Source organism: Eretmochelys imbricata, chromosome 1, assembly GCF_965152235.1.
Source record: "Eretmochelys imbricata isolate rEreImb1 chromosome 1, rEreImb1.hap1, whole genome shotgun sequence".
Taxonomy (NCBI): domain Eukaryota; kingdom Metazoa; phylum Chordata; order Testudines; family Cheloniidae; genus Eretmochelys; species Eretmochelys imbricata.
The window spans coordinates 201,481,662-201,506,256 of NC_135572.1; the positions used below are offsets into that span (position 1 = coordinate 201,481,662).

At 45.5% G+C, this 24,595-nt stretch overlaps 2 protein-coding genes across 2 annotated transcripts in view; one reads left to right on the forward strand and one right to left on the reverse strand.

Moving 5' to 3' along the window:
- Positions 1 to 24,595, forward strand: part of GTPBP8 (GTP binding protein 8) — a 385,924-nt gene that overhangs the window by 275,439 nt on the left and 85,890 nt on the right. The window lies entirely within an intron of this gene.
- Positions 1 to 24,595, reverse strand: part of CFAP44 (cilia and flagella associated protein 44) — an 81,215-nt gene that overhangs the window by 5,202 nt on the left and 51,418 nt on the right. The window contains exons 22-32 of the mRNA XM_077818047.1: positions 19,107 to 19,269; positions 18,324 to 18,454; positions 16,959 to 17,152; positions 16,306 to 16,486; positions 14,802 to 14,979; positions 11,004 to 11,507; positions 10,113 to 10,316; positions 8,812 to 9,007; positions 6,555 to 6,665; positions 3,741 to 3,871; positions 473 to 589 (exon numbers count right to left, since the gene is read on the reverse strand). Of these exons, the coding sequence (XP_077674173.1) occupies positions 473 to 589; positions 3,741 to 3,871; positions 6,555 to 6,665; positions 8,812 to 9,007; positions 10,113 to 10,316; positions 11,004 to 11,507; positions 14,802 to 14,979; positions 16,306 to 16,486; positions 16,959 to 17,152; positions 18,324 to 18,454; positions 19,107 to 19,269 (2,110 nt within the window). The remainder of the gene's footprint in view (positions 1 to 472; positions 590 to 3,740; positions 3,872 to 6,554; positions 6,666 to 8,811; positions 9,008 to 10,112; positions 10,317 to 11,003; positions 11,508 to 14,801; positions 14,980 to 16,305; positions 16,487 to 16,958; positions 17,153 to 18,323; positions 18,455 to 19,106; positions 19,270 to 24,595) is intronic.

Genomic DNA, 24,595 nt, shown 5'->3' on the forward strand with positions numbered 1-24,595 from the left:
GGCGTCTGCACAGGTAACTCAGGAAAAAAGGCACGAAACGATTGTCTGCCCTTGCTTTCACGGAGGGAGGGAGGGAAGGGGGGACTGACGATATGTACCCAGAACCACCCGCGACAATGTTTTAGCCCCATCAGGCATTGGGATCTCAACCCAGAATTCCAATGGGCAGCGGAGACTGCGGGAACTGTGGGATAGCTATCCACAGTGCAAAGCTCCGGAAGTCGACTCTAGGCTCGGTACTGTGGAAGCGCTCCGCCGAGTTAATGCACTTAATGCACTTAGAGCATTTTCTGTGGGGACACACACACTCGAATATATAAAACCAATTTCTAAAAAACCGACTTCTATAAATTCGACCTAATTCCGTAGTGTAGACATACCCCTACTGTCACAACCTGGCCTATTTTCCATCTGCTTGGAATCGTCTTGCTGCTGCTAAACCAAATGCAGCGCACACACACTCTTGCATCACCTGGTGTAGCTTCAGAGGCACTACAACATGGAGCTCATTCAGTCTCTGCTGCTTCTCCCGTTGAAAGGCCTCCAGTTCCCCTTCAGCTGTGTCCAAGCTGGCTTCCACCACTTTCACCTGCAGAGATGCAAGCCACATACTGATGAGAGGACTTCATAATTTGGACCTAAACCAGCCATCATGGCAATGGTGACCGAGGGCTGCTCTGGGACTGGCTTAGAAGTAGGGTCCCGATTCATCGGATCTGTACTGTTTGGTTCCATGTTAAAGTGAAGGCAACTTTTGTCTAGTTTAACGGTAATGTGATATGGAAGGGCCACACTATTTTGTTCTGTCTTGTTATCTGTAGTGAACTTCCCTGCCCAGTAATAGGATCATCTCCTTTCTAAAGTGAGGTTCTATGCTGACTGTATTGATGCAAAGGTGGCTTTCTTACACCGTAAATCCCCTTCATTGTGCATATCAGAGTGACAAGAGAACGGCCATACTGGCTCAGACCAAAGGTCCACCTAGGCCAGTATCCTATCTTCCGACAGTAACCAATGCCAGGTGCCCTGGAGGGAATGAACAGAACAGGTAATCATCAAGTAATCCATTCCTTGTTGCCCATTCCCAGCTTCTGGCAAACAGGGGCTAGGGACACCATTGCTGCCCATCCTGGCTAATAGCCATTGATAGACCTATGTTCCATGAACTTATCTAGTTCCTTTTTGAACCCCGTTATATTCTTGGCCTTCACAACATCCTCTGGCTAGGAGTTCCACAGGTTGACTGTGTGATGTGTGAAAAATACTTCCTTTTGTTTGTTTTAAACCTGCTGCCTATACATTTCATTGGGTGACCCCTAGTTCTTGTGTTATGAGAAGTAGTAAACAACACTTCCTTATTTACTTTCTCTACACCAGTCATGATTTTATAGACCTCAATCATATCCCCCCTTAGTCATCTCTTTTCCAAGCTGAAAAGTCCAAGTCTTATTAATCTCTCCTCATATGGCAGCCGTTCCATACCCCTAATCATTTTTGTTGACCTTTTCTGAACGTTTTCCAATTCCAATAATCTTTTTTGAGATGGGGAGACCACATCTGCATGCAGTATTCAAGATGTGGGCATACCATGGATTTACATAGAGGCAATATGATATTTTCTGTCTTATTATCTATCCCTTTCTTAATGATTCCCAACATTCTGTTCTCTTTTTTACTGCCACTGCACACTGAGCGAATGTTTTCAGAGAACTATCCACAATAACCCCAAGATCTCTTTCTTGAGTAGTAACAGCTAATTTAGACCCCATCATTTCATATATATAGTTAGGATTATGTTTTCCAATCTGCATTACTTTGCATTTATCAACACTGAATTTCATCCGCCATTTTGTTGCCCAGTCACCCAGTTTTGAGAGATCCTTTTGTAGCTCTTCGCAGTCTGCCTGGGACTTAACTATCTTGAGTAGTTTTGTATCATCTGCAAATTTTGCCACCTCACCATTTATCCGTTTTTCCAGATCATTTATGAATATGTTGAATAGGACTGGTCCCAGAACAGACCCTTGGGGGACACCACTATTTACTTCTCTCCATTCTGAAAACTGACCATTTATTCCTACCCTTTGTTTCCTATCTATGAGAGCACCTTCCCTCTTATCCTGCGGCAGCTTACTTTGCGTAAGAGTTCCACAGGTTGAGGGACCTTGTCAAAGGCTTTCTGAAAATCGAAGTATACTATATCCACTGGATCCCCTTGGTCCACATGCTTGTTGACCCCCCTCAAAGGATTCTAATAGATTGGTGAGGCATGATTTCCCTTTACTAAAATCATGTTGTCTCTTCCTCAACAAATTATGTTCATCTATATGTTTGACAATATTGTTCTTTATTATAGTTTCAACCAGTTTGCCCAGTACTGAAGTCAAACTTACCGGCCTGTAATTACTGGGATCATCTCTGGAGCCCTTTTTAAAAATTGGCGTCACATTACCTATCCTCCAGTCATTTGGTACAGAAGCTGATTTAAATGATAGGTTACAGACCTACAGTTAGTAGTTCTGCAATGTCACATTTGAGTTCTTTAGAACTCTTGGCTGAATACCATCTACACACTTTAGTGACTAAAATAATCAGCTTTTACTTCAATTAGTCTTGCAGAGTCCACAAGCTATGCGAAGGGGTGCTGGATTCTATTCTGGCTCATGCATCATCAACAGCTTTGTTCTAGTAAATTCTGCTTTGAGGATGTTGATGCAATGTGAGAAGAAAAGAAAGAACCCAGCGTGAATGTGTGGTGTTGAGATTATAAAAATCTTTATCAAACAAACATACAAACTCATAAACTGAGCACACTGGATTGGGTATCCTTGAGACACAGTAAAAATGGACCCTTACACAATGCTGTTTTTTGCAGAGTAGTTTTTCAAAACAGAATCTCACATTAAATTTTTAAAAAACACACGTTTTTGAATTAATAAAAAATTAAACTCCCAGATAAAAAAAAGAGCCCAAGAGCTCAGAATGAGTTAATGTTAAAAGATGAAATCAAAAAGATTGCAAATTACATTTAAATAAATTTAAGGGTGTGGGGTTTTTTTTTAAATAATATTTCAACAAAGCTGAGATTTGTTAGTTACTATTGTGATGGGTGTTCTAGAAATACCTAAGATGGGGGGAAAAAATGTTGACTCATGCAGCAAAATGATCCAGATCCTCAGCTGCTATAAATCAGTGTAGCTCTACGGACTTTAATGGAGCTATGCTGATTTTCACACTCTGAGAATCTGACCTGATATCTTTACACTGGGACCAAACACTAAGGGAAGATGCATAAATTATATAGTTTCAGATGTATCATGCAGTCAAGCTATAAAATAGAGACAGCAAATAACTGCTGCAAGAACTTTCATTTCTCAACAGTGATGCGTTTCAGCCTCAAGTGCATTACATGTCACTTCACCCGCCACTAAAGCAATGGAATATCACAGCTGTGTAGCACAGCAACACTGCATACCACTTTAGGACAGGATGTGAAGATCAGTGTATCAAATTGCTACTAAAAGGGGAATTTATCTGGGCAGAATGTAATTACCCTCATTGCAATTTGGCCAGGTCTTTGCCCACAAATCATGTCAAAAGTGCCAGTGGATCTTCGATGACTTTGAGAGGTTAGGCCCTTGGTTTTAAGTCTCAATGAAAAGATAACAACTCAAGTACCATGCCATTCCCATCCACACATAGCAAATGAGGCATGCTGGGAAACTGAGAGCCTACTGTACCTTTTTAGCCAAGGCATCATATTCCTTTTTGAGATTATCAATAACTTTCTTCTCCTCCACTAAGGCTTCCTCAATGTCTAGCCGCTTCTCCCGGAGCTGAAGAGTGTTTTCGAAGAGTGACTCATCACAGTCTGAGAAGGAAGGTGGCTTGGAATTAAACCAGAGGGGTTGCAGCTTTGGTTTAGTTTTGACTTTACTATATTTATAGGTGGGACTGGTTGCCCCACCTAAGATTGCCTGACATTTCCCATTATAAGACCCGGTTTTCAGTTGCTATAACATTGCCAAACTTTAACTCTTTTGGGCTGAAATTTTCCATCCCAGGAGCCTGCCTCAGGCTGACTCATTTGGGAGAATTTCAGATGCAATGCTTCAGCCGTTTCCAGGAACAAGACTAGGGAAAAAATCTTGTTTTGCCATGTTAAATTCTGGAAGTCTTTTTTTTTCTTAAGATTATCTAGCACCCCCTTGCGTTGAGCAAGAACCTGGAATTTGATATGGGGTGACCTTTGTGTCAGGGATCTAAATTCCCCAAAGATTCCATTTGTACTGAGCATGCACCAGCCCTGGGCTAAAAGCAGGGCCTTCCCTGCAATTGCATCTAAGGACTGCTGTGAGCCATTCTAGGTCTAAGCACCAGAACTAAGAGCAAGAAACCTGTCTCTCTTGTGTTTTCAATGATCTCCCGCACCAGGCTGAGGCAGCATGAGGGAGGAAGCTGTCTGATTTGAACAGAGGGGACAAAAGCTGGATCTGCAGGGAGGGATGGGGAGTACATTGGGACAAGCAACCCGGGAGGGGGAAACTGGGACTGGCTGGGCTAAGAGATGGATCTGGGAGCCAGCAGAGAAGTGGAGGGGGGAACTGAGATTAGATGAGGAGTGGGGGGGGGATACTGGTAGTGGATGGGCAAGAAGACTAGAACAGAGAACCCGTGAGGAGGAGAAAGGAGGGGGGAGGGAAAAGAGATTTGACAAGGAGCCAGGGTGCATAGCGAGAACTGGGATTGGCTGGGCAAAGAGACATGGACAAGGAATTGATGGGAAGAGGGTGATCACCCAATATTGGACAGGGAACACAGGAAGGGAGATTGGGACCTGGAGTCACTGGGAATGGGGAATATGGATGGATCGGGGAGAGACACAAATCAGAAGGGGAGCCAAGAGGTGGGGAACTGGGTGGGCAAGAAGACTGGGGACAAAGAGATGAGAGTTGTGGGGAAGGGACGGTGAATGGCTAAGGAGAGTGGGACTGAGATGGGGGACTGTGGGATAAGGAGTACATACTATCAGCTCAGTGTGTCAATTAAAACACCGAGCATGTGTTAAAGACAGCAGACTTCACTCACAAGTCAGGTAAATGTACAAGACAAACCCCAATAAGAACACAAGCAATTAAAGACAAAAACGCAAATTCGATTATCTACCTTCTCCTTGCATCAATAATTTGTACTTTGCAGAAAATTTTAACTATCAGGATTCTTCTCCCACCTCACTATAGAAGGAAAGAATATGGATAACAATACCGTTATCAAACTGACAAAAAACAGTTATATGGCAAGGCAAATGATAATCAATTCTAATTAAATCAGAAATAAACCAGCCTGAAAAGCAGCCTTTTAAATGATCATAAACATACACCAGGCCAAGCTCAAACATTTATTAAACTAACAGTTTTACTCACTCAACAAAATAAGTTACTTGCCGTTGCTGACTGGGTGGATATGATTTTACAAAGGTGCTGAACAGACACGTTTAAAAATAAATAAAATCTTTAATCTTTACTGGTAAATCCAAGAAATATGGCTGGCAATGAGAAATTATGGCCTCTGTCCACTAGATGGCAACAAAGAAGTTAATTTACACTCCAAATTAGGGACCATTCAGGATTTCCATGGGATGAAGGCAAACAATCATAGCAAAAAAAGTTTATTCTTTGTGTTTCCATGGTAAGAGAATATATTACAGGCTCCAATTCCACCCCTCAGAGAGAAAACAGTCAGGGAACGGCAAATAGTCCTTCACTCAACAATTAATTCATTGCACTTTGTGTTGTACATTTAGCTGACTTGTGCATGATGATCATCACCACACTCCTGCGCAATAAGTATTATACTACAGAGGGGGAAAGACTCTCACTGAGTGTCTACTACCTAGGGTCTCTCACTGAGTCAGTGGCAGAGATGGGAAGAGAACCTAGATCTCCTGGTACCTTGTCCCCCGTCCATAAGTATTTCAGTGGTGGCTACAGGTACATAATGTTTTGAAAAAGAAACCTACAGTATTGAGTTTTTTGTTCCTTTTTTCACAAATAAAAAGTTGGAAACAAATACCAATGCAGCTCCACTGGCTCTCACTAGATCTTGTTTAAAGTTAGTTCCTTTTTAGATTTTTAAAAATTAGATTTTTCCTCCACTTACCTTCTCCCCAGAGATGGTAATTGAGGTCCCCCAGGCTATATGTCATTGCACTGCAGTTATTATAGGTTGATGAAGCAAGGGAATACTGAAATGTTTATCTATGTTTATCTATTGCAAATGGTTGCTACTCCTCTTTACAAATAACCAATTGCTATTTAACACACAGGTCAGATTCTGTAATCCTTACTCACATTGAGTAGTACTCTTCTCCACAGTGGTCCCATCTGCATCACTGAGATTACTTAGGGACCAAGGTGCTACTCAACAAGGGAGGTGAAGAGTCTGGGCCATAATAATATTATTAAACCTAAGAAAAAAATCCTGTTCTTGAATTTAAATTCACAGTGTTACCCGTAAAGCTAAACAAGTAGAGAGCACCAAAATGGCTCACTTACTCTTTGGGCAAACAGAGTCATCAAAGACTTCATCTTCAGATCCTGAATCTTCTTCATCGCTCTCCAAGCTAGACTCATCATCACTCTCTTCATCACTATCCTCCTCTTCATCTGGGAAAGGAAAGCAGTATTGTTAGCACTCAGAAAATCCTGGTTCTAATCTGTGACAGGCCTGCTGTCTGTACAGCACACCAATGGAGCCCTAATGAGCAATACCATACTACTGGCTTTTAAAAGCCAAATACATCATTTAAAGAGCACCACCGATGGAAACCGTGCTTTACCAAGTACTGAGACCATAGTCCTGCAACTGACAGCATGTGGCCAAACTGCTGCACCTGCACAAAGCCCTGTTGAAGTCACAAAGGCTCAGCAGTCCACCCAGACACTGCCAATTTCAGGATCAGGGCTTCAGATCCATTCCAGGCCCTGAAGAGTTTGTAATCTAAAAATGACACAGCAAATAAACCCTTCAGAGTAACTGGAAAGAGCTAGTTTCCCAGAAAGGTGGTGATTATATACTTTGAACAAGACAAAATGGTGACTGGCTCCTGCTCAAGGATTCTAGTTTCCCTGTTAGATACATTGATCTCACTAGCATAACCCCCAGACTGGTACAGTATCTCTCATTTATATACAGTATATTACCGGTACAAAAAGTTGTCCTATTAAAGAAATGTATACTGAGTTGAAAGCACTCAGCGGAAGTTAATTCATGCTGGCATTTACACACAGCAGGTATCAGGCACGGGAAAAGGTGACAGTATCTTGTATTATAGAGTTACAGTAGGGACCCTAGAATTATAGATGAAGATGGATTTTCATTCTTATAAACTATTTAAGGCTGCTTAAAACCTTTTGTAAAATGACTCTTTGGACTGAATTTTCTTATACTTGTACACAACCCATGGGTGAATTTTTGGGAAACTGGTAAAATGTCATTTGGCTGGTTATTTTTGAGCTATCAGAAGACAGACAGAAAAAAGTATTCTGTTGTAAGAAATGTCAGGTTGGTTTCTTTTCACTCAGATCAGTGACTCAAATAGTTTTATTTTTAAAGTTCATACCTGGCATGGAAAGGTCACTTACAGCAATAGGTGTTCTTCTGGTATGTTATTTTTGCAGATCCCTACTTATGAGATGGAAGAACAGTGCCCATTGAGTCTGAGTGAACACATCCCCCAACAATTCAAATGTTCTGAAAGAGGTTAGCAAAGGGACATGTGGGCCCAACCACCTTCAGTCCCTTTTACTAATTCAATGTATCCACAGGACAAAGAAGTGGGGAAAGGAATTAACAGATATTGGTATATGCACAGTTAAATAAAGGTACCTTCTTTCTTTCTTTTTTGCATTCCTTAATGTATATATCCTTTTTTAAAATGTATTATCGTTATTCTGAATTGAAACCTTGGGGTTCAGTCATCGTGTGCGTTACCATTCTGCTGAGGAAATTAACTAACTAAAAAGGTGAACTGTGTGTCGTTATTGCCTACATTTGCTGCCAGTTCATACTGTACATGATCACCTCCTAGAAACCAAATGCCAAATCAAAGATAAAGAAGAAATATTTCAGATCAATAGTACTGTCTAGTATTAAACAGTTCAGAACCTATCTGCTGAGAAAAATGCAATACACTGAGGTCTTGGAATTGATCTATTAATTGACTAATGGATGATTACAGGTTGGGTCTATGATTACTAGGGTTGCCGACCCTCCAGGACTGTCCTGGAGTCTCCAGGAATTAAAAATTAATCTTTAATTAAAGACTGTCATGTGATGAAACCTCCAGGAATACATCCAACCAGAATTGGCGACCCTAATGATTACTCATTAGTCAACGGACAGATTGAAAGGGAAATTTAGTGTACACAGACGCCAGACTGACAGCTGTCCACAGATCAGGTACAGCATAGGCAGCAGCTGTATAAAACTCCCTTTTTCCACTCAACACCTACATGCCTCAACGCTGATTTGAAGGAACCAACTTTTAAGGTCTTTTGACATTACACATACAATTGTGCAAGGGATGTGGTTACAACACTATTATCCCTCATGATGGTTACAGAACAGTTTGGTCTTGTAGTATAGATTGGACCTAATCATATGTTTTGTTTATGACGTGGAACCAGGTTAAAGCCTCATATCTGCCCAGGGCTTCAGCTAAGTTTTGGGACACAGTTCAGTGCCATCTCTACATTACAAGGCTGAATTGTGTAAACAAATACATAACCCTAGAGAAACAATGCATCCAACCTCTGTCTCCTTCCACATCTTTCTTCTTAACACGCTTGATCTTCTTCTTCAGGACCTTAGTGAGGAAGCTGGCAAATTTGTTGTTCTCTCCAAGGGAAGCTTGGAAAGTGGCATAAAGTGCCTTCTCGCGTTCCTGAAGCTTTGCAATCTCATATTTTTTATCCTCCATCTGTGAGAGGTAGTTGTCTAATTTCCACTAAAAAACAAAAACAACCCCCCCCCCCAATGTAAAACAACTCAGTACATTAGACTGATAGAGAGCTGTGAAGCATTAGCCTTTTACACTGTTGTCAGCACCTGTTAGATCTTTTTAGCATATATGTAAAGGCAGCAATTCCTAGTAGTGAGAAAGGGATTGGTGGTCGGGCTCTCTGCTTTCTATTCCCAATTCTCTGCCAATCACTTGCTGTGTGATGCTGGACAAGTCACTTCCCTTCTCTGTGCTTCAGTTTCATCATCAGTAAAATGAGGATAATGATACTGACCCACTTTATAGTGAAATCTACTATATAAATGCTAATTTTATAATTTATGCATTTCAGTTGTTGAATTAAGAGCAATTTATCTGTCTGAAGAGAGAGACAGACAGACAGACTTGTTGAAATTGGTAGGCTTGAAATTTGATTTACTTTTTTTTTTCCTTCTTCCCTAATCTGTGCCCCAGTCTAGCAAAGCACATAAGCATCTGTTTAACTTAAAGAACATGGTTCCACTGACTTCAGTTCTTCACTGTTAACCAAGTTCCAAGTGCAGAGGCAAATTCTCTGTGAAGTTACACTTGTGTTACCCATTTGAAAAAGGAAAGGGTGACACAGATGAAACCCTGGGCAGAATTTGGCCTGAAGAATCTGTTACTGAAGATGCATGAGCCAGAAAGATCCCAGTTTGAATCTCAGATCGCAGGATGAGTTAGTAGGCCTTGGAGTTTGCAGAATCACCTTTATATCTGTAAAGAAAGCAAATCTGATCTGGCGTCACTGAGATGCAATAAAGGTGGAGCCCCATGATGCTATTTTTACAGTCACCTTCCAAAGGAGAACTGCATATTTTAAGGTAGGCTATAGATTTTAATTTCACACTTCCAATGGTTTATAAAAATACAAGCATGAAGGGAAAGAAGAATCCATATTTAAGTTAAAAGGACTGCCCTTATATTATCACCAAATGTTTCTTAGAATTCAGCACTAAGAAGTTGGCTGGTGCACAAGGACAGCAGAATGACATTCCCGCCTCTTTTTGAGATGTTTATTTCCAGGCTCACCAGTTGCAGTAGTAACAAATCAGATGCGTATCCTACATACTTGCATCTCTTCCACCTCATTGGTGAGGCTGTTGACACGCTCCTGGAGAGTGTCCTCATGTTTCTCAAAGTTCTTAAGGAGAAGCAGCTCCTCAAACCACGTGATGCGACGTAGGTCAGCACACTTCATCTGCGTGTCCAGCTTCAGCTTCTGGTGCCGCAGGAGGCGGAGCTCAGCATCAAAGGTGATCACCAGTTCATTGATCTGGAATGTGGGAAGGGGCAGAAGTGGAGTGGGGAAAAAAATCACAAAGTGAATCTAAATATGCAAGGCAAGAGACAGGAGCAAAAAAGAAAAATCTCCTGCCTGTTAAACCAACAACTTGCCAGCAACATTTATTATGAGCTACTTTGGTATTCAGGATAACAACATTAATCCCTGGGAATGTTTTTGATATCCATGGAGCAAATATAATAAGAATCACCAGAAATTCCACAGATGTTTCGATGCCTCCCATCATCCCCAATTAATCACTTTTCTATGCTGGCCTACACTTTCATGTAATCTCCTGCCTGCTGCAGTGGTAGACTCATGTTACTGACCTCCACCTCATCCACCCTCTTGCAGAATATCTGCCAACTTCTTCCTTGGGCAGGTACAACAGTTTCAGCATCAGTACCTGCCAAAACTAGATTAATCACGGGCTTTCTTTCAGAGGCAAGGTAATACCCACAATGGTGTTCTAGTGCTCTCTCTGAAGTTTAATGCATCAGCTCTACAGTTTGTTCTAGTGGACTCTCCTGGACTTCCAGAAGGCAATCAATGCAAAAGCCAAAAGATGCCACAGCATCAGTGGGACAGATGTAAAGAGAGGTCTGTGAACTGGTTTTGTTTTGGGCATGGTAGGGGCAGTCCCCTGAAAACTTGAAAAGTTCCCTTTTATTCTCCTACCCTCTTGATCAAGGTCTCCTGAAGGTAAATGTTTCTGATCTTCTCCCGGTTTAAAATTTCCAGCTCCATCTCCGTTGGCTCTGACTTTTCAATCTCAAAAACCTTTGGTTGCATTGGGATGACTGAGGATCCTATTCTCATTGATCTCACACTTGAGGCTCTTGAGGAGGAGTCTATTTCTTTTAGAGAAGGTGCATGAAGGAACTTTCCCCCAAACACTGTAAATGATGCATTCTCTTCCACCTGCTCAGAGAGCCTTTTCTTGTTCTCCTCCTCTTGTTTGAACTTCAAGAGAATATTATTGTCATACTGGAATTTTTTTTCTGGAGTCTCCTCCAGGTGTAACTGAGGGATCGGGGGAATAGGAAGTTGTTCAGATGCATCCAAGGCTGATTTTATGGATTTCAGTTCTTGGACCAGGCAGATGATCTCTTCAATAACAGCCACCTTGAGGTCCCTAAGGGAGATGATCCATTTGTTCATGGTCAATTTCTTTTCATGGACCTGCAAAGAGGAGGAATTTTAGTGTGACTTGCCAAGGACACTTCTACAGCATAAAATCTTCTCTGACACAGGACACTGATCAGTGGTTTGTCTAACTTAAACAATCCTGAAGGGTTTAAATGCTTAACACAATAGATATAGAGAGGTTACTTATCAGTAACTGTTGTTCTTCAAGTGTGTCACCTCTGCATAGTCACACTTATGGGATTAGCACCTCCTGGTACTAAATTGTGGAATCTTTCTAGTGAGCAGGATCTGTTGGGGACACTCACACTCTTTCCCATGCAGAAGATTCCATGGGCATCAGAGGAGGAGTGGGGCCCCAACCACACTTCAGTTCCTTCCAGAGGCGACAGAAGTTCACGTTAAATGGGGGGGGGGTTGGGCAAAGTGTGGGGACAGCAGAACAGAAGGAAGAAATTGGGGTCTCTCTCTCACCAGCAATAACTGCTCCTGGGCCTGGTCCTATCACCCCATTTCTACATGCTTCCGCGCCTGATCCCAGGTGCCACAACAGCTGTTCCAGTCTCTCTTGGTCCTGGTCTCATCTCCGCCCCCAGCAGCTGCAGAGCCCCACCCAGCCTGAGCAGCTGCACAGTTTACGAAATGCTAATCTATGTTTCTGCAGAGGCAGAAACATAAATCAGCTCCCACAATATTTCAGTTGCAGGGGACCTAGCTCCCACCACTGTCCTGGTTCTGCTGCTCTTGGTTTCTTCCCTAATTTCAGAGTGCTTGATCTGAGAAGAGGGTTAGGTGGACAGGGAATGTAAACATGCAGAGGCACCACTCTCAAAGAACAATAGTTACAGGTAAGCAACCTCCTTTCTTCTTTGAGTGGCTTCTGTATATTCCCACTCAGAGATTAGAGAGATTAACAAATTAAGTTTTCCCACGGGAATCCTCACTACATAAGCACTCAGGTTCAAGTACATTTAAAACAATTTTAGGCATCTGTGCCTGAAACAAAGTTACCTGCTAAATCCACCAGAGGATGAAAACCCAAAATCTTCCTAACACTGCAGCAGAATAGGTTCCAGGACTAAAGCATAAGACTACAAGTGGCACCAAAGGGCCCAATCTGATTATAACCAAGATCTTTGGTGCCAAGGCAGGGTGATTCCAGGAGTGGCTGCCAAAATTTCTCTCTCTCTCCCTGTATTGCTTCCCTGAAGTTTGGAGGATGTTAATGTGCAGTTGAGTCAATAACAACCTTGGACATTTTCAAAGTCAGAGCATCAGCACCAGATTAGAAGTCTTAGTTATTTTCAGAGACAATAGTGGTGTAGCACTGAATGAGACTCAGTAGGTACCAGAGCTATCTCCGTCTGGGCCTGGGAAGGCGTTTCCAAGGTTTTAGAGTACAGAGAATGTCTCTGCACTCTAGGACATCTTGGTTAGGGAACCCAAAGGAAGGGGTCATTACCCAATAAAGGGAGTCTGAGGTCCTACTCAGAACCCCAGCCTGGAAACATGGACTGTTCTACTGATTTTATATGGAGGAATTCCCACACAAAGAATGCCAGAGCCTCATCTGATTATCCTGGAGATCTGGGTATTGCTGACCCTGGGTACTAATCTACTTTGACAAGTGGCTTACCCAAGGAAATGGTGCTCGATCCTTGCCACCAAGCTATATTGGCTCAGTTGGATCCATGTATCCTAAGCCACTTGAGTTTGGTACAAAATCACTTCAACTAAGGTTGACCTTAGCGCCAGGTACATTGTACACCAAGCCACTTAAAGCAAGTGGCTCACCAGTGTCAATTGCGCTGGATCCTCAGCACTAGACCTGGTCAACCCAGAAGGACCCAGAGATCTAACACCTCTTATACTGGTGCTTGACCACTTCAGGCATGCAGTACACCAGCTAACAGTGCTTAGCACCAGCCTCAGATGACCCAGAGGGGAGAACATAAATGCCATGTACAGTGGGCACCAGACTACATCATCAAGTGGTTCACCAGGATCCATGATACTGGATCCTAAGCACTTTTTTTGGTTAACTGGGATGAATCTATTGATGTCCATGGTGTTAGAACCTTTGTGCTCAACTAGATTGATCTGAAAAGACCTGGGAACCTCAGCAACATAGTGATGATGCCAGGATGCCAGCGCTGAATTCAGTTGATCCAGAAGAATCCAGAAACTGTGGCACTACATCAATTATGTCTGAACCTCACCAGTAAATTCAGTCAAACGAGGGGGGACCCAAGAGTCTTGATGGTGCACTGATAGTTCTGGAACCTTGGCTCCAATAGGACCCAGAGACTGCAGGATCACATTGACAGTCTGAGGACCTAAGTGCTAAATTAGCTCAGCCTGGAGGAATATAGGGTCCTCCGCATCAGGCTCACTCACTGGGAAAAGATCAGGGAGATGGATGCCACTTAAAGAGGTCACAGAGCCACTTAGGCTAGCAGACGCATAAAATTGATGCTGGACTTACACATTACCAGACTTAGTCGACTGGGCCTGCGGAGTTTCCCCCATCAGCAGGGGTATTTGAGGAAGCCCTCCTGTCCCTGTAGGCCACACAGACAATTCCCAGGCCTGACAGCTACTGTTTTTTCTTGGTTCTTTTAACTTAAGAAGCATGTTTTGACTAACTGCCAGTCTAATTAATTAAAATGAAAAAGCCCCCAAAGGGCAGAAGAAAAGGAAAGAAACCAATGAGGAGAGCCTTGAGGACACTGCATGTGCTCCATGCTCGCTGCACCTTCAACAGTTAAAAGGAACTGAATGGCAGGTGGGGCCACACCCCCTTTTATACCCTCAGAATTTTCCACAAGGATGGGAGGGGTGAATAGCCCTAATGGACCATGCTTACTAGAAAGATTCCACAGCTCCATGCCAGGAGGCACTAATCCCACAAATGTCAATATGCAGATGCCACATAAAGAAGAACTGTTAATTCTGTTTTTATAATGGTGCAACATGGTGGGGGAGGGAGTTAGGTCACTGAGTTTCTGGAGAAAGTTTATTAACCTCTGCGTGGTAGTGTTTTTGGAATTATGCAAAAGATTGATGTTTCTATTAAAGGGTGGGGGAAAATTAATATATCTGCTTGGTCAATGAGGGCCATTTGAGGATTATTCTAATGGGTATGGATTGATGTAACCTTGGGCTAGGTGAAATACAAAAGCTTGGCAAAATGACCACCAATGTGCAGTTAAAATTGACCACACATGGTCTGTCTTTAGTAGTCCTCCATCCTGTCACTTTCAAAACATTTTGCAATTGCTCATTTTCTAGATAACATTTTTTTCCAAAAAGGGGAATCCATTTACATACCGCCACCTCTAACGACCTAAGCTGCATCTTCTTCTTCTCTGCGTTCATACGCATGTGCTCCGGGATCTTGTAGTTTGTGGCTGTCTTCAGTTTGAAATCCCCCATGTTTTCCTGAGCCTCTTTGATGTCCTGAACATCCTTGGGGTTCTCATAGTTGTCACTGGGTTTGCTCTTGTATCTGCCAAACACCAAAACCAAGCAGAAATTCTAAGGCTGCACAAATCTCCCACCTCTGTGCTTACCTTACCCATTGATAATGCCTGCTTTGTGCAACAAGGCTTGGTAGGAGAGGTAGGTGTCAGAGGAAGACTAAGCACTACTTAGAAGGAAATATCAGTTGTTTGGAAGAGTTTATCTGTGTGTTTAGCAGGAATGTCAGAAAGTGATCCATACCTGGGGACGAATGTCTCCTTCAGTTTTGAAGAGAAAAACAAACATGCTTAGGAAGATGTGATTTTTAAAAACTAAACAAATACATGATGTAGCTCTGCCATTAAGGACAGATTCAAATAAGACCCTTGAATGAGGCTCTGGGCTCGGAGAAGACCCTTGTATAGCAGTGAGCAGCAGATAGCATTCTATAAAGCTGATTTCAGCTGACAAAACACCCAATGAAGAGGAGACGGCACCACCATCTGTAGTGCCTCCTCTGATTCAATACCTCAAGCCATGTTAAGACCCAAGGAAAGGGTAGGGGCAGGAGAGGGGATAGGAGTTACATGACTAATTCAACTGATGTGCATAGCACATGCTGCTGACTTTCTCAGAGAGGTGGTTCGCAAAGTTCTGCTTGGCTGCAGCATAGAGTACAGGGCCTGATTGTACAGTTCTTATCCAGTCAAATTCTCATTGACTTCAAGACTTTCCAACTCATTGCACTACCTTTCTGCCTCCATTGCTGGCTCCATGCATGCCAGTAAGCTACACATTTAAGTTTGAAGAGATTCCTGTTTTCCGGGCATTTTGAAAGACACTTGTCATTTTCCATTTTAAGAGCAGAACCAGCAGGGAAAGGGAAGGGACAGTGTGACCTGTACGTACACACATGCTAACATAATGTTTATGATGTTAGTGCAAGTGGCTCACCCACACTATCGCTGCTCAAGGGGTTAATCAAGGGCTGACCCAGAAGTCTTGGTGGCCCCAAGCCAAGATGGAATTGGACACCTCCAACAAGTACTCCCTGCTTCCTTTTCCATCACCTTCCCACCTGTTTGAGCAACCTACCTGGTCACTGATTGTGTCATTTAGCCCTCCTCATTGACATTGCTTTAAAAGAGGAGCTGTGGCAGCCAGCACAAAAGATTCTAAGGTTCACTTGAGATTCAAGGGCACCCGCTGTCCATAACTGACATTTGGAGCTAATTAGTTTTTAAATTGCCCCCTTAGAATAATAGGGAATTATACAAAAATATAACAGTGGCATATAAGAGCTAAGTACAATTATTTGACCACAGACAAAGGCAGGCCAGTGGAAAGATGCAGTTTGTGATTCAGGACTTACAGTTCATCCCACTCCTTCCTTCTTTGCATAATCTTAGCTTTGGCCCTGTCTGCCTTCTCCATAATTTTTCTAACTTGTTCAAGTCGGTTTCCACCAAAACATCCTATAGCACCTTGCAGCTGGGGCCTTTTCTTCAGCTTGTCAGCTTCCATCTCCTCTTCAGTAACTCCAGCAGCCTGACCTAAAAAGAATGAAGTGGGTGTGTAAGCATTAGGTATTTTTATGTGACCTAAAAGCAAGTCAAGGCTACTGTAAGCCACACTGGGCCAGCTCCTCAGCTGGTAAAAATCAGCATAGCTGCAGTCAATGGTCCTTCGCTCATGCCATATTATCAATCAGTGAAAAAAACTGTGCAACCTTGTATCCCCTTTGGGTTGATGGGTTTTTGCCAACTTTGACTAGAATGTGGAAAACATCTGGTTCTAAATGGCAGAGGGGAACTGTTGACTGAGAATGCAATGTGGTGACCGAAACAGAACATGAAGATAACTCTGTTACCAGCTTCTGTTGCCAAGTTTCTTCGCTTAAAAGTGATGTGATATACTGCAGTCTCTTCCACTCAAGCTCACAAAAATAAACAAGGTGAGATGGAGGATGGAAAGCACATTATGATAAACAGAATAGCAGCATTTAGGCCTTTGCATATGTCTTACTTGTCTCTTTCTGGCTCTCTCGCCTTTGCTCTGCTTCTTTTGCTAATTTGCTTGTTCTCCTTTTCCCTCTTTGACTTTGTTTTCTGGCTTTGTAGTACCTCTCGGAGATTGCCAGGAGCCTATATGTAGAAATTTGATGATTACTTCCTATAGCATGAACGACCACTGTGTCAAATTCCAATGTGTCCCGAAACCTAAGGAAACAAAATAGAGATAACATTCATTATTGTCTGATTTCTGCAGTAGCAGTCTATGAAGTATTTTCCTTCTAGCCCATATTGCTGCCCCCAAAAGGCTTAAACAATGTATTATACTAATTAAACATATTATACAATCATAGTATCTGCAAACATAAAACAACAGGTATCAGTGCTATGACAGAAGTACTGTCCACTGACATCATGAAATCTAGAAATGGAGCCACTCAAGAGTGGGCAGGGAGGAATAGCTCAGTGGTTTGAGCATTGGCCTGCTAAACTCAGGGCTGTGAGTTCAATCCTTGAGGGGGCCATTTAGGGATCTGGGACAAAAGTGGGAGATTGCTCCTGCTTTGAGCAAGGGGTTGAACTAGATGACCTCCTGAGGTCCCTTCCAACCCTGATATTCTATGATTCTATGTCAACAATACCTCATCCACCAAAATGGTGTCTAAGGCATCTGACAGATGTAGTTGAACCAACACAGATAGACACAGATCAACTAACACCAGAAAAATCACCTAGCAGAGCAATCTCTATATCAAACTCAGGTCTAAAACCAGACTGGACAGGGTCAAGGAAATCTGAGGAGTCCAGGAATCAACAGAATTGCATCACTACAGCATTCTTCCCCACAAAAGGGAGATTCCCAATAGGGTTTTAATTGGTGAGATTCCTCACATCAGGAGATGGTTTATTGAGCAGTGGTCAAACAATCTGTTCTTAAGTAATGCTGGTACACTGCCCTCCTAAAAGGAGACAAAGACCATCTCTTCCATAGCAAGCTCAGTTTGTCCCCAGCTGCACTTCACCACACATGAAGGACATGGGTTCACTACACAGTTTATTCCTCAAAGTTCCACCAGCACTTCTAGAACCCCAGCAAATGTCACTGGCTGAAACTCAAACAGAGCTGTTCCCCCAAAACCTGGCTCTGATGCCATGGAGGTGGATAGCACAGTCCTGATTCAGTAATAACCTGATTTGCATATCAGTGCTTGCCTAACTTGTGTATGTTTCAGACCAAATGAGAATATAGTCACAAACAGGACATAGATACACTTTAGTTCTATGAAGAAGATGTTCCCTTCTTGTTCCTCAAGGCAGACGGAACTTAGTTAATGAAAGATCTCAAGGTGGAGGAGGGTGAAAGAAAGCTAGTCCTTACCGACTCTGCAATTTCTGTAGCCCAATGCGGTGCTTCTCCTGATCCCAGGCCAACTCTTTCTGCACTAGTTGGATTCTCTGTGCTGTCTGCCTATCCATCTCCTCACGGATTCTGTGGTCCATCTCAAATTCCTGCAGATAAATGGGAAACTGTGTCATAGCATGCTGAATGCTAGGCTATGACAGTAGCAGTGGTTAGGTTTAAGACATATTTTTGTTCAGACATAGGAGTTGATGTGTATCGACCCAACTGCTCACTCCAGCAGCTGTTCACCACAGTGGAGAGAACCACGTTCTTCCAAAACTCTTCTCTAATGTCACCCAGCACTATGCTCCTGGCATATTAAAATATATACATACACACACACCCCTTCTTCCAATCCATCTGAAATTGAAAATCAATGAACTTCAATGCTTCTCCATAGCAGGCATCAAACACAGTGTGCAAGGGCAAACCAAGGCAAATCAGTACTTCCACCCCTTGCTAGCTTTACTACTTTCACTCACTTCAGAGTGGTTCTCTATCATATTTACATTCTCTTCACTGTAGCCTTTAAAGACTGACTGGAGTCTATCGGTCTTACAGGTACTTCTGAGGCACTAACTTCTGCAGCACACTCAGAAATGCCTGTACCATGGGGAAGCAGTTTACTTAAGGAGCTGGAGTGGGAAGAGTGGGAAGATGGGTTGGTCATATTTTGATTCTAACACACTGGACACAGCTCATTTTAAAGTGGCAGCCTAATCCAGAGATAAAGGACCTATACACCAATCTGATGTGTACCTCTCTGTGTAGCTGCATGTGCTTTGGCAGCTCCATGTTCCTTTGAAGCAGGTGATGAAACTCATGCCTAAGGATGATCAGCTCTTGCCTCTTTTTGTTTTTTTTGTCCTCTGCTGCCTTCATTATCTGGTCATATTCCTTTTTTTGCTTGGCATTCTCAATACTGGAAATGCATGAAAAAGGAAGCAGCATTATCTGGATGGTGGCGGGGAAGAGAGAGAGGAGACACAATAGTGTAGCCTTCTAGCCAGGAACAAACATGGATCATAATTCCGCCCTCATTGATACTCATGCAGCTCCCCTGGAATCAATGAGGCTAAAGAAAAGTAGAATGAAATATTAGACTGTAAGCTTTTGGGTGAAGGGATTATCATTTATTATATGTTTGTACAGTGCCTAGCACCAGGGATCCCTCTGGTTTAGTAGGCCTCTGTCAGGATTCCTTCCCCACTCTGAACTCTAGGGTACAGATGTGGGGACCCGCATAAAAGACCCCCTAAGCTTATTCTTACCAGCTTAGGTGAAAAACTTACCCAAGGTACAAACTTTGCCTTGTCATTGAACAGTATGCTGCCACCACCAAACGTTTTAAACAAAGAACAGGGAAAGAGACCACTTGGAGACGTCTTCCCCCCAAAATATCCCCCCCAAGCCCTACACCCCATTTCCTGGGGAAGGCTTGAGAATAATATCCTAACCAATTTGTTACAAAGAAATCAAAGACCCAAACTTCTGGATATTGGAACAATGGAATAATCAGTCAGGTTCTTAAAAGAAGGATTTTATTTAAAAAAAAGAAAGGTAAAAATCATCTCTGTAAAATCAGGATGGCAAATACTTTACAGGGTATTCAGATTCAAAACACAGAGGATTCCCCTCTGGGCAAAATCTTAAAGTTACAGAAAACAGGAATAAACCTCCCTCTTAACACAGGGAAAATTCACATAAAACAAAAGAGAAACTAATCCACCTTGCCTGGTTTACCTATACTGGTTGCAATATTGCAGACTTGGATTACGATGGGTTGGAGAAGACGGATCTCTGTCTGGCCTCTCTCAGTCCCAAGAGAGAACAACCATGTAAACAAAGAACACAAACAAAAGCCTTCCTCCTCCCCAAGATTTGAAAGTATCTTGTCCCCTTATTGGTCCTCTGGGTCAGGTGCCAGCCAGGTTAGCTGAGCTTCTTAACCCTTTACAGGTAACAGGATGTTGCCTCTGGCCAGGAGGGATTTTATAGCACTGTATACGGAAAGGTGGTTACCCTTCCCTTTATATTTATGACAGCCCCTATGTACTATCAGAACATATTGTGACAGGGTCGGGCCAGATGGCTATAGGAAAGTAATTTTTTTTTTGAAGCAAAAGATTTGCATAACACACTTACAAAGTAAAAACAGCAGCATATGCAATGTGTAACACAGCAACCAATCACAATTGTTTTCTCATTAGCTTCAGGGGAGGGAAGTGTTCAAGCTTGCCTGGGCCCAGAGCTGGGGGCTTCCTCAACTCTTGTGGTCTTCCACCCTTCCGAGTTACCTGGTGGCCCAGAGCGAGGGGGCTTCATCGACTCTCGTGGTCTTCCACCCCTTCGAGTTACCTGGCGCCACGCCCGAGTGTCACCAACAATTCCCTCCTCTGAAAGCACCCAACAAGAGGGGCAGGCTGTGGGGTGGACAATCCGGGGGGGAAGGGGGGGAGGCACGTGCACCCACGTGTGAAAGGACCCCTCTAAGGTGGTGGTGTCCACAGCATCAATGGCTGGGGCTGGGGTCCCTTACTCTCTCCCCCAGTCAAAGGGTCAGACAAAGGGACCCGGACGGGGACACCGAGCAGAGAACCTTGGACAGTGCCCACCGCTCCTCAAAAGCATCAAGGGAGTCGGTGGACGCCGCCCAGAGGAACTCCGCCCGGATACGTGAACGGACCGAGGATCGGAAAACAGCCCCACAGTCAGAGGAAACTCCATCGGCCAACCTCCTCTCTCTGGTTTTATAGATGGCCGTTTTAGCCAGGGCCAGGAGGAGGTTAACTAGGAGATCCTGCGACTTTGTGAGGCCACGGATGGGGAGTGCATAAATAAAAAGGTGAGGGGAAAAATGCAACCAAAAACGTAATAGGAGATTTGTGAGGAGCTGGAACAGGGGCTGCAGCCTGGCGCACTCCAAATATACGTGTGCCAGGGTTTCCCTCACACCACAAAAGGGACAAGTATCTGGAACGAGGGTGAACCGCGCCAAGTATGTGCCCGTGCTCACAGCTCCGTGAAGGAGCCGCCAACTGATGTCCCCGACGGGCCTCGGAACCAAGGTGGAATATAGGCTGGCCCACTGGGCCTGCTCACCCTCCAAAGGTGGCAGAAGGTCTCGCCACTTTGTGTTGGGGCAGGACACTAGGGTGAGGACGTGAAGGGTGTGGAGCACGAGCATGTATAGATGTTTCCTTGGCGCGGTTTGGAAGCGTACCGGCTGCAGTTCATGCAGCCAGCTTGCAGTGAAGGGGTGAGGGGGTCGATTGGGTCTGTGGGGCAGGGGTCCAATTAAAAAGGTCCAGTGGGCCTGGGGTAGAGGGTGGGCGGGGCATGCCCTCGAGCCGGACCCGGTCGAGGTAAGCTCGAGCAGCAGGCTGCAAAGCGGCCTTCACCTCCTGAAGTACGCGCCGGGAGGTGCGAGGTCTGGAGAGCCCTATGTGCCGGGCGAGCGTCAGGGGATCCAGCTAGTCTCCCCGGTCATACTCCAGGAGGTCTCTGACCCTTGTGACTTCTGCCAGGATCAAGCTCTGGCGCACCGAGCGGGACTCCGCCACCTGCACACGGAGCTGGGGGTTGTGTAGCAGGGGCTCCGCGAGGAGATCTACCCCCTCGGTGGCCACCACAGACCTGGTCGTTAAAAACAGTTTCCAAGTCTGGAGGGGGTCCTGGTAGAAGACCGGCAGCCCCGAGAGGTCTCGCGGAAGACCTTCCAGACGGAGATAAAAGAGCTGCCGGTCATATCGGAGCCCTTGGATGCGGCGCAGGATGGCGTGCACCAGTGTGCTCCACACCGAACTGCCTGCACCATAGAGGGGCCTCTGTAGGGCCTGGAGGTGGAAGACACGGACCCGAGTGTGTAGACACTTCAGGCCCTGTCCTCCTTCCTTCAGGGGTAGATGAACCACCTCTACAGGGGTCCAGTGTGTTCCTACCAAAAGGACCTCAGAATCGATGTCCGGAGGTTGGTCAGGAAACCCGAGGCTGGGACCAGGGTGTTGAGCCGGTACCAGAGCATGGACAGGACTAGTTGATTAAGCACCAGTGCTCTCCCTCGGAGGGAGAGACATCGGAGTAATCCCGTCCATTTCCGGAGCCGCTCTATCACCCCGCCCTCTAAATTTTCCCAGTTTTCTGGCAGAGAGGGATGCGTGGCAGAAAGGTAAACGCCGAGGTAGAGCAGCGGACCCGCGCTCCACTGGATGGTCTGAAGCGCGGGTAGGAGGGAGCTCGCCTGCTGCCAGTCTCCTACCGCCAAGCCAGAGCTCTTGACCCAGTTGACCTGGACGGAGGAGGCTGCCGAATAGATGGCCTGGCAAGCCTCCACCCGTGCCAAGTCGCCGGGGTCCTGGATCACGAGGAGCACTTCATCAGCGTACGCCGACAGGACCAGCTGCAGCTCCGGCTCCCGCAGCACCAACCCTGTCAACTTCCTGCGGAGGAGACAGAGGAAGGGTTTGATCGCCAGAGTGTACAGTTGGCCTGAGAGGGGGCACCCCTGCTGTACTCCTCGCCCGAAGCTGACCGGTTCGGTCAGGGTCCAGTTGAGCTTAACCAGACACTCTGCAGAAGTGTACAGCACCCGGAGAAAACCCACAAACTGGGGTCCGAAGCCAAATGCCTGCAGAGTGCTCAGGAGGTACCCGTGGTCCACCCTATCGAACGCCTTCTCCTGATCTAGGGACAGGAGGGCGAACGACAGACCGTCTCTACGCCCGAGTTCCAAAAGGTCCAGAACCATAAATAGGTTATCAAAGATACTGCAGTCCGGGACAGTGTAGGTCTGGTCTGGGTGGATCACGTCCGCCAGCACAGTCCCTAGCCGCAGCGAGATTGCTTTCACTACGATTTTGTAGTCCGTGCTGAGGAGTGAGACGGGATGCCAATTTCATAAATCACGGTGGACCCCCTTCTTTGGCAAGAAGGCGAGCACAGCTCGCCTGCACGAAAGAGGGAGGACCCCGCTCTGCAGAGACTCGGCCCAGACGGTGACTAGGTCTGGGCTGAGAATGTCCCAAAACACACGGTAGAACTCCACGGTCAGCCCGTCCATGCCTGGAGACTTATTAGTGGGCATACGACGGAGGGCTTCCGAGAACTCGGCCAGAGTGAGAGGCAATTCTAGCCAACCATAGGGAGCTCCTCCCAAAGCACTCTGCAAGCGCTAGGGTCGGTCGGATCCAGGGATCCGTGAGGGGGGTGCCATCTTCTGCCAGGAGGCAGGTGACGTATTTCTTAGCCCCCCTCATTTTCTCCAGGGCATAGAAGAAGCGGGAGCCACGATCCATCTCCCAAAGGAGGCGGATGCGGGATCGAACAAAGGCGCCCCGGGACCGATGGTCCTCGAGGGCCCAGAGCTCCTCCCACTTCTCCCGGCACGCTCTGCAAGAGGAGCAGGTCTTCGGGGCTGGCAGCCAAATGCCTCTCCAGCTCTAAGACCTCCCATTCCAACTGCTCTATCGCCACATTTCTCTGTCGGCTGGTGCCCCGGGTGTAGTCGCGGCAGAAAAGCCGGGCGCGCACCTTCCCCAGGTCCCTCCATCGCTGCGCCGAGGGAAAGGCACGCCGCTGCCTTCGCCAGGCCAGCCAGAATTCCCGGAAGGACGTCACGAAGCCTTCATCCTCCAACAGGCTGTTGTTAAAATGCCAATTGGCTGGTCCCGGCCTCTCCGCACAGAGGGAGGCTGTCATGGTGGCTAGGTGATGGTCAGAAAATGGGGCCAGCCGAATGCTGGAGGAGTGGGCTCATGAGAGATGGAAGCGTGATAAATAAATGCGGTCCAACCGGGAGTGGCTCGACTGATGGGCTTCCACCCGGACAATGGTGAACGTGGAAGTGTCATCCAGGTGGTGGTCACGCCGGATGTCCACTAGGGAGTGATGTTCAACGGTGTCCACGGCGGCCGGGCTCTGCTCGGTCCCCGAGCGGTCTCGCTCCTCGAGGGTGGTATTAAAATCCCCTCCCAGGACCAGGCACTCGTGAGAATCTAAGGTGCCGAGGAAGGCGGATGCCTGCTCATAAAATTGCAGCCGCTCCGGGCCCGATGTCGGGGCATAGACGTTAATGAGGTTAACTACGAGCCCCTCTATATGGGCCCAGAGATGCAGCAGGCGACCCAGCACCGCCTCGGCAACCCCTAGCACCTGAGGCCGTAGGTCGGGGGAGAACAGGGTCGCCACTCCAGCCTGCCGAATCGTGGAATGGCTAAAGTAGACCCTGTCCCCCCACTCCAGCCACCAAC